Below are 9,742 nucleotides of genomic sequence, written 5' to 3'. Positions count from 1 at the left end.
TCATCACTTTAAGATATTTACTGCTGGGTATTCTAAAAGAATCAAATACATTAAAAAATAATGTAACAGAATACTCACATAGCAGACCGCTAGATGAGCAAAAATATAATCATATAGAAGATGTGCCTTCTCCCTAAACCTCCTATCAATCAAACTGCTCAGATTCTCAGGAAGAAAAACTAAACATTTTCCAAGTCTTTACTTTCAAGAGTGCAACAAAAACAGATTCCATTGGGCGATTCCACTGGGTGTGGCTGACAGCAGCAAGATCTGATGCCAGCAACAGACAGATACAAAAACATCATCAGTGAAACAAAATCGTTCTTTTAAATCAGTAGCTTTATTACAATATCCACTGACAGACAATTAGAAGGAATGTTCTGACATTTTCTGAGCATTTCACAGAAAGCAAATGTAACCATCCAGGCAGTAGAGTCACCCACACCTTTTTCCAAACAAAAAGCAAAAGCTTTTACATGTGATAACTCAGGAGAGCAAACTTTTCTTATTTTTGTCTAAAGAACTATTGTCTGAGAAAACAGCTATTGTGAAGCAAGCAGAGAAGGAAGGGTTTCCTTCATGATGTCCAGATCCTGCCTCCGGGTACCCCATGACCATCTATATGACTTATTATGGTACTACAGGAGGCATGTTTTGGAGTACTAAATGGGATCTACTTATAAGCCAACAATTATACTTCAGTGTAATCAAAAGAGAAGGCGAACTTAAGAAAATTAAGTCCTGCTAAAATGTACAAGGACAAGGAGAAAATATCTGGGTGTATTAAAACGAGATGCTCTTTTCACATATCTCATTCAAAAGGTTATGATCACCATAAACATTTTAACTCTATTAAAGATCATTGGCAAAAGCTCACTTTCATGTCTGCAAAAAGGCCCTGCCTTGCACAGGCTTGGAAGCAGCAATACACCTCTTGAGGAGTTGCTGATCCTGGGAAACAGGCATCAAACTGTTTGGAGTTGCATAGGCATTTTTTAAGATCTACTTTGTAAAAGACACATGGAATCGTGAGAATTTCCCTTTTTAACAGTCATTTTGGCAGTCAGGTGTTTGAAACCCTTTAGTGCCCAAACACACAAAAGCATTCTAGGAAAAAACCATTAAAATGGCATTTTGGATAAATTCACTACATATTATATAACTTGGGAACAACAAAGGAAAGGGCCTAAGCATGATTCTAGTATTGCTTATAGAAAAGCACTGCAGGAGAAAGCTTTGTTTAAAAACATTAAAACTCAGGTGCATATAAATACATTTTTGGTTAATCTGTGCTATGTCATATAGAAATCCTATCGGATATTCAGTCTTCTAGGTAACTCAATTTGGGTTTTCATGTCTGACTCTATCAGTAGAAGAATATACACTGTTGCATATACATATATAAAATTCTGATCATGAAAATTTGTTTAAATACATATACTTAAAACCTGTACCTCTAAAAATAAATACATTAGCCTCTACTCAGCTAATTCTCAGAGTTCCTTCACACACCAATCAGAACACAGTTTCTCAACAATGGCAGATGACCAATTAGCTGCCCTTTCAACCCACTGTCTATCAGTAAACATTGTGAAATTCAGATGTATCACTCAAAAAAATCCCTAAAAATAGTACAGAGATAGAATTCTGGCTTTGAAAGTAAATGTCCTGATTTCCTCGACATTTAACTCTTACAAGCGTCTCTGCTTGCCTTTGCATTTGTCTAGCAGTGGGAGAGCTTTTTCCAGTGCCAACACTCTGTTCCATTGACATTACCTTCTAATCAAAGGTGTGGGCTGGCATTTCCTTTATTGTTTTGTTAGAGGGAACTAATACAACATTGTTTGTAGTTGATATCTCTCCCATAGATCACAGTGAGTTGTGTGTTTCAAAGTAATTTACAATGTGCTGATACCACTGAGGTAAAGCAGAAGTAGCCCTGACATTTAAAAGAAGAAAAGTCTCCCAGGAGAACACATGAGGGACTGGTGGTGAATATCTAAGTTCCATGCAGTAACTTAAAGCCACTGCCAGAATGGACACACTGGACATCTGATATTATAGTTCAAACATTGGAAACAGATAAAATCCTCAAAATACTTTAAGAAACGATGCAATTCACAAAAATGGAGCTTTACTTTTTTTTACTTTTACATTTCAAAAAAAAATTTTTTTAATGATATAAACCAGACCAAGTATTGTGTTTAAAATAGCACAACACTTAACAACCTTGTCATTGTTTTTGAATACAGGAATTTTAGAAATGCAAGAAATCCATGATAAATGAGAGTGAGACTTTCTAATGCCAATTCCCTAAATTTTTAAAAGGAACTTTGCCATACTTGAAAATCCAGCTTCTAAAAAATACAATGTTTTCTGTGCTCACAGTTCCAGATTGCTAACTTTATAAATTAAATGCAAAGGTTATCCATATATAAACAAGGCCTCTTTTACATTGATTTCAATCTCATTTAAACCTTTGGATATTTCAAGCTTCAGATTCCACAAGGTAAGGCTGAGTTGATCAGATATAAATAAAATGTTTAAGTCCACGACGTACTGTAGCACTGAGGAAATGAATGCATCAAATATGTACAGGCTGGCTACAATATCTTCCTTTTTCAGGAAAAAAAAATCCAAATGTGTATCAGTATCAAACCACACTTGTTTCTGAATTTCCTGGCTGAAAAAACAGGACAACAGCATTTTTCCTCACTTTTCCTCACTCATTTTTCCTCTTGAGCCAGAGCTTAGGTTGAAAGGTGTGGCCTTTTGGGGGGCGGTGGTGGCATAAGCTCTGTGTCAGGGTCCAGGTGATGCTTTCGCTTCTGTCCTTGGGAAGCTGTGGCACATCTGTCGATGAACTCAAACAGCATCTCCTTGGTGACAGGGTTTGAGATACTGTTGCATACAGCTGTGGAAACAGGGACCATGTCACGTGAGGCTTAATCAGGGCAAATGACTCACCACAGGCTATGAGAAAGGTTTCCATCTCAGTGTGCTAACTACCACCATTTTACAATTGTGTAACATACTTCAGCTGAAACCAATCTCCTCCCTCCTGCACTGGCTACTCTGTAGTAGAGTATTAATTTTAAATCAAAACTTTAACTACTTGGGTTATAAGCATGTACCCATTTTGGTTTTCTATTCCTCTAAAGCAGTTTTTCTGGGATTTTAATCTACTACAATGCATTGCACAGTAGTTCATATTCAAGTAGAACTTTTACAAAAAATGCTACATTATGGCCCTTAAGTCTTTCTGTCAGAAAAAAAGTGCACTCTGTGAAACAAAATAGCACTAGCCATTGTTCCTATGAGATTGGGAGCTTTTGTTGTAGCTAGCAGACCTTACTATTTTATTTCAGTAATTTATTTGAAGTAAGATATCTAATAACATTACCTATCAAGCAAAGTATCTTTTCCTGAGTGATCAGAATTTAGAACCAATTCTTTTTATTTACCTATCTGGTTTTTGGGGAAAAACACACTGGCTTAAACATTCCTATTTTTGAAATTAACTCATTTTGTCTGAGCATGGATGTTACTTCCAACAAGACCCCCTAAATGTACAATAGTAACTTTTAAACTGAAAATCTCGAATTGGCCATTTCTATATTTTCTCCTAAACTTATCATATTATCACCATTATCATGGACTCAACACGCTGAAAGTACACTTCTATTAACCTTTAATCTTGGTTTTACTTTTTTTAAGCTCCACTAAAAATGCAACAACTGCTTCTACTAGTAGTGTACTTTATAAACTTCAATTAATTTGTTGTTCCTCATGAGAAAACTTAACTGATCTGAATTTCCAAAGTATTCAGATTGTACCCAAAGACTACTCTGAAGGATAGCATAACAATTTTTGTATTTTTAAAAATGGTTTTCACTTACTTTGTTCTCCATTGTTTGTAAAGCTATTTTAGGAGCTGGAAATTACATTTTCCCCTGCTAACTTTTTTTTTAACCATCTGGCAAACAATGGTTTTTATAGTTTTGAACAGATCTGAAACTGTCATGGCTTTTGTTGTTGTTCAATAAATGCAACTTATAGACAGTCTAGTATCTCACCCTTTACACTTCTATTTTAGGCATGTGGCACCAGCCCATCAATTTGGGAGGAACCTAAAACTGACTAGAGCCAAAACGGGACCAGACTCAAAAGGACATCATTCCTTGTCAAGCCAGGGTAGACTCCATATGACTCTGTCCCATCAAGCAGAACAGCACAAGACAGCACATTTGGGCCTTAGTGCCTTAACATTTTGTACTGAATGTAGTAACCACTGGCAGGCTGTCATACTTACCCAGGGCTGTGTTGTAGGCATTAGGAAAACTTTTGTCTGTCCTCTGTCTCATGAACACCCAGCTGTTGTTCTCAAATTTGCATTCTATAATTTTGTTGTCATACTGTTTTAGCTCTTTTGTCACCTGTTTTAATAGAGAATTGAGGAAAATATTTAAATCATTTGAAAGGCTTTTGCTTCCATATGTGACAGGCACATTAGGAAATGCCAAAACCACCTCAGTAACTCTTCCAGCAGTGCTCTTTGTCATTTGAAGTGTCTAATCATCCCTAAAGATACGGTGTGCACTCTCTTGCATACAAGCTCATTTATCCCACATTTTATAAATAGTCATGAAAACGGCTGTCAATATATAGCAATTAAAAGAAGCTAAGCAAAAAGCAGTCACTTCTAGGCCAAATGCAAATATGTTTCCATGGGGACCAATGTCTTCAATATTGTTTGTGTCACTCTGGCTTTCAGAAGTTGAGTGAACTGCTTAGGTTTCATCAACTTTCAAAAAGGTCTCACTATCTAAATTCTTACATCAAAACCTAAGACATTCCCATTATTACAGTCAAAAACAGGTGCACATAAAAAAATCAACAGTGCAAATTCAGTCAATGTGTCTCCTAAATATTTTGCTTTGCAAGCAGTGATAATTAACCAAGAACCTAATCTTTAGGCTACTTACCTTTTCCATCTCCCAAACTAGAATGAATTCAGAGATGAAGTGACTTGGACTTCAGTTGGTGGGTTTCTTGGTTTCTTTACTTCAGATGACTGAATACGGATTACAACTTACTTTATCAAAGTTACCAAGTAACCATGGTAACCATAGAACCTTTTAAAAGATATTCCATCAGGCCGTTGAAGATGGTTTTCATAAAAAGGAACCTAAGCTTATCCTTGCAGTTTTTAAATCAACTGCCAGTCATGGTAATATTTTAATTCTGTCCTCATCCTTCACAGCTAACAACTTTTCCTCACAATATGGTAGATTGCAATCATTTAACTTCATTAGCATTATTTGAAATGCTCTCATTTTTCTACCCACATATTCACCACCACCTAGGAATATGAAAGGATGCAAATTTTAAAAGATGCTTTCAGTTCATAGATTAGGCAATACAAGCCTTCATAAAAACTTTCAAATTGTATTCCTTTTCCCTTAATGAGTATTACACATTTGATTGGACTATTTGAATTTTCAACAAATCTAACAGGTTCAATAATATAGTCAGTGGTTCTCCATCTAGACTTCCTCCCCCAAAAATGATGTTTCACTTAGCAAACATGCTGAATTTATTCTCAAACACTCATCATTCTAGTTTCAACTCTCTTTCTTTGCTTACTAGGGACACACCTTCTTTTACTTTGGGATTCCTTATTTATACCCACATTTTTGGGAACTCATTCAATTAGGTAACTACTTTTGGGTTATATTGAATGGAGGATCTAACAAATTTCTAAACCTTTCAAAGTCACTATTTTCTAAGTTCTAAAATGGGCAAAGGGTTTCTAATTTCCTGAGTCACTAGAAGAATAATAAATCAAAGTACCTGGCACACAGCAGACAATCAGTACAATTGGTGGTTTAATACAAAACCAAGCAATGAAGTCTAACTCTGTACCCACTAAGTATTAACTGTCCCCTCATCTAGACCTTAGTAGCCACCTAGAAGAATCACATAGTATTTGTCCTTTTGTGACTGGTTTATTTTGCTTAGAATAATGTTTTCAAGGTTCATTCATGTTGTAGCATGTGATGAGAGTTCCTTTTTTTTTAAGGTTTAAGGGTTTGAACTCAGGGCCTCATACTTGCTAGGCACACATTCTATCACTTGAGCCACTCCCACAGCCCTAGAAGCCCTTTTATAAGGTTGCATAATATTCGATCATATGTATACATCACATTTCCTTTATCCCTTCATTTGCTGATGGGCACCTACCTTTGTCTATTTTTTTTAAATATTTTGTTGCTGCTTATTGCTGAGTTGTCAAAGTTTGTTATATATTTTGGGTGTTAGTACCTTATCAGACATATAGATTTGCACTAATTTTCTTCCATTTTGAAGGCTCCCTTTTTCCTCTGTTGATTATTTCTTTGATGAGCAGTAGCTTTCAAGTTTGACACAGTCCCTTTCATCTTTTTAATCCTGTTGCCTAAGATTTTTGTGTCATATCCAATAAATCATTGCCAAATTTTATGTTCTGATGTTCTCCCCTGTTTTCCTTCCCCCTACGAGTTTAAAAGCTTAAGGTTTTATGTTTCAGTTTTTAAATCTAGTTTTGAGTTAGTTTTGTTTATGACATAAAATCAGGGTTCAATTTCATTCTTTTGTTTGTGGATATCCAGTTTTTTGAGCATCATTTATTGACGACACTATTCTCTCAGAATACTTTATTTATTCTCAAATATTCACCATCCTAGTCTCAACTCTTCTGCTTAGCTTACTGGAACACACCCCTTCTTTTACTTTTTATCTTTTTTTTTTTTTTTGCAGCAGGGTTTTTGCTAGGCAGGGGCTCTACCACTTACCATGCCTCCAGTCTTAATTCATTATTTATGTCCTAGTACTGGGCAACTCATTCAATTAGGTAACCAATTCTGGGTTATATCATATGGAAGGTCTAATCTTGGTAAGTCCATGAAAAAATCATTTGGCAATATATACAAGGACTTGTTTCTGGGCTATTTTGTTCCATTGGTTTATCGGGGGGGGGGTGGTGGTGTGTGTGTGTGTGTGTTTTAAAGACAAGTTCTCACTATGGAACCCAGGGTGGCCTCAAATTTTCCATCCTCTTGCTTCAACCTCCTAAATGCTGAGATTATAGGCATGTGCCACAACATCCAGCTATGTTTTTATATAACACTTTATTAGTTTCTATAATCTACTTGTCTTTAAGCCAGCAGTTAAGTATGCTATCTAAGTTACTGTTGCTTTGTAGCATGCTTTGAAATCAGAAAGTATGGGCCTTCAACTTTGTTCTTTCTCAACTATTTGGGGTCCCTTGAAGTTCCATATGAATTCTAGGAGTTTTTCTGTTTCTGAAAAAAATGTCATTGGCATTTTGAGAGAGAGAGCATTGGATCTGTAGATTGCTTTAGCTAGTATCAATATTTTAACAACATTAAGTCTTTCCTAGATCATAATCTCTAAACCTATGCATAGATTTATACCTAGGAGTGAAACCAGATTATGGTACAGAATGAGAATTTCTATCAAGTTAATCCATTCACTTTGATTTAGACCACTGATATACACTCACACACACACAAATCTTGATGATCTCCCCCTTGTCATAGTGCCTAGTCTAAAGTAGACACTCAGGGATGATTTCACTAAATTCAAGAGAATCATGAGCTTCAGCTATCAGCCAATTAGTACTTCTTGATAGCTGATTAAGTAAAGGAAGCCAGGGCTAGGGATGCTGTTCAATGGTAGGTGGCTTGCCTAGCAGGCATGTAAGTCCTTCAGTTTGATCCCCAGCATATCTCTCTTCTCTTCTTCTTTTCTCCCCGCCCAGCTCCCCCTACATACACACACACACACACACACACAAAAGGGGATTTAAGGTTATTAAATATGTTCCACCTGCCATAAGAATGAACATAAAGCACTCTCTACTACTAAGTGCCTAAGGTAGAAGTGATGTCACCACAAATCTTTGCTGTCATGGTAGTAAAGGCAGCACTTTCCCCTTTGACAATGAAAAACAAGTAGAGGAAAGGGAAAGAAAAACAAGTAGAGGAAAGGGAATACAAACACATATTTCTTCATACACACAACCCTTCTTTTTACTGATTTGGCAATATCAATAATTTTTAAAACTGTAAGATTCATTTTTACATAATTATTAATAACATCCATTCACCTGCAAGGGGCGCTGTTTCTTGCGCTCCCCACCTTGCTGGAGCGAGGTTTTCTCTCTCGCTCCTTGGTTATTACTGGACCTAGCTGGGCTTAAACTGAGGGTGACTGGAGATTTTAGAGAAGATATAGGATAGACAAACAAAGAAATCTGGGGTCAGGTGTGTTGTACGCTCAGCTGGAGATGCACAACCAGCATGCTTCTTTTTCTGTATCTTGATTCTTTTAAAGAACTGCAAGGAGCAAGGCTTTAAACTGCTTAATTACACTGTCCCATGTTTTCTCTTAGCTTATCTTTAGCTTAATTTCTCTTAAAGTCTTTTGCCCCCAGGTTTGCACTGTTTCATCTCTCTTTAGCTCTCTTAAAACCTTGGTGCTCAAACTTGCAAATAGCAAACAGCAGCACCTACAACTTGCATATGAATAACTCTTAAAGTTAGACTTGCACTGTGCACTGTCTCATGTTCTCTTTGGCTTTTCTTTAACTTTAGCTTTCCTAAGGCCTATGTATGAAGTTCTTTCTCACCTTTGCTTTCTGAAGCCTACCTATGGTAAAGTTCTCAGTGCAGACTTTCTACAAACCCCTCGTTAGCATTTTCCCTTCAATAATTCTTTTCCCTTCCAAAAGTTTCCCACACCAAAAAGCCCGAAGTAAAGCCCCAAAAGGCAAAAGCAAAAAGCAAAAGCCTGTCTTCCTCCTTTAGGGGTCTTTAAAGCAGCAAACAGGGTGGAGCCACGGGGAGGGGCGTGACATTGTAACAGGAGAAACCGAGTTCCTGTTTCTCTGAACACAAAGCTTAAGAGACACAGCTGTTCTGCCTTTCCCTGTTTCGTGGCCCAGGGCTTTGTCTATCTCTGCCTACAGGTAAAAGCAATTAACTGGAACTCACCTTGCTTGTGTCCAGTTCTCACAGGCTTTAATCTGCTCCCCACATTTACCATTTAGTATATGTCATGCATTGTAAGTTAGTGAGCTATATACAATCTTACTTAATTTGAAACACAATATTAAGAGGTAGGAATTATATTAGTCCCCTTTACAGGCATGAAGACTAAATCTTAGAGTAGTTAAAATACCTCAACCAAAGTCATGGACCTACAAAGTCAAAGCAAAGTTTCAAATACAGGCCTTCCTATCCAATGCCACCAATGTCATATCATATCCCACCAGTTATCCCAGAATGTGGTACTCTGTGGAAATTAAATGTAGAATGAAACAAACAAGGTCTTTTTCCTGATCAAATTTTGGCCAAAATTGGGTACAGAGACCTCTGCCCATGTAAATATAAAAAGTCAGTTATATGAAACACAAAGACAGCAGACCTCCCTCAGCAGAGCACTGGCTGTCCCTGCAGGAGGCAGTATGTCTGGGCTTCTGTTCCTAAGTAGTATTAAGATGGTACCAAGTTTAACATGGTTCCAAAAATGGTGGAGACACGAAAGCAAGGCTCCAAAGTACAAAATTATAAAACCATTTTAAAAACAAACTTTTCTCATCTATTCTAAATTTAAGTTTCAAACAGACTATTCCAAAACAGAAGTAAATGGTTTTTTTTTTTTTTTTTTAGTTAAACAC

The 9,742-nt window shown here is 36.7% G+C and overlaps 1 protein-coding gene across 3 annotated transcripts in view; it reads right to left on the bottom strand.

Annotated features, from left to right (window-relative positions):
- Nucleotides 1-319: 319 nt before the first annotated feature.
- Rngtt (RNA guanylyltransferase and 5'-phosphatase) overlaps nucleotides 320-9,742 on the bottom strand; it is a 315,951-nt gene continuing 306,528 nt past the window's right edge. The window contains exons 15-16 of one of the 3 annotated variants that reach the window (XM_074078340.1): nucleotides 4,313-4,436; nucleotides 320-2,853 (exon numbers count right to left, since the gene is read on the bottom strand). In XM_074078340.1, coding sequence (XP_073934441.1) covers nucleotides 2,723-2,853; nucleotides 4,313-4,436 — 255 coding nt within the window. In that variant the 3' untranslated portion in view covers nucleotides 320-2,722. Of the gene's footprint in view, nucleotides 2,915-4,312; nucleotides 4,437-5,002; nucleotides 5,363-9,742 lie in introns of those variants that run through there. The other 2 variants (XM_074078333.1, XM_074078336.1) reach the window with 2 other exon arrangements.

The sequence above is a fragment of the Castor canadensis genome, chromosome 1 (genome assembly GCF_047511655.1).
Source record: "Castor canadensis chromosome 1, mCasCan1.hap1v2, whole genome shotgun sequence".
NCBI lineage: Eukaryota > Metazoa > Chordata > Mammalia > Rodentia > Castoridae > Castor > Castor canadensis.
Note: the sequence above shows the minus strand (reverse complement) of the source record. Positions and strands in the feature narration are given on the sequence as shown.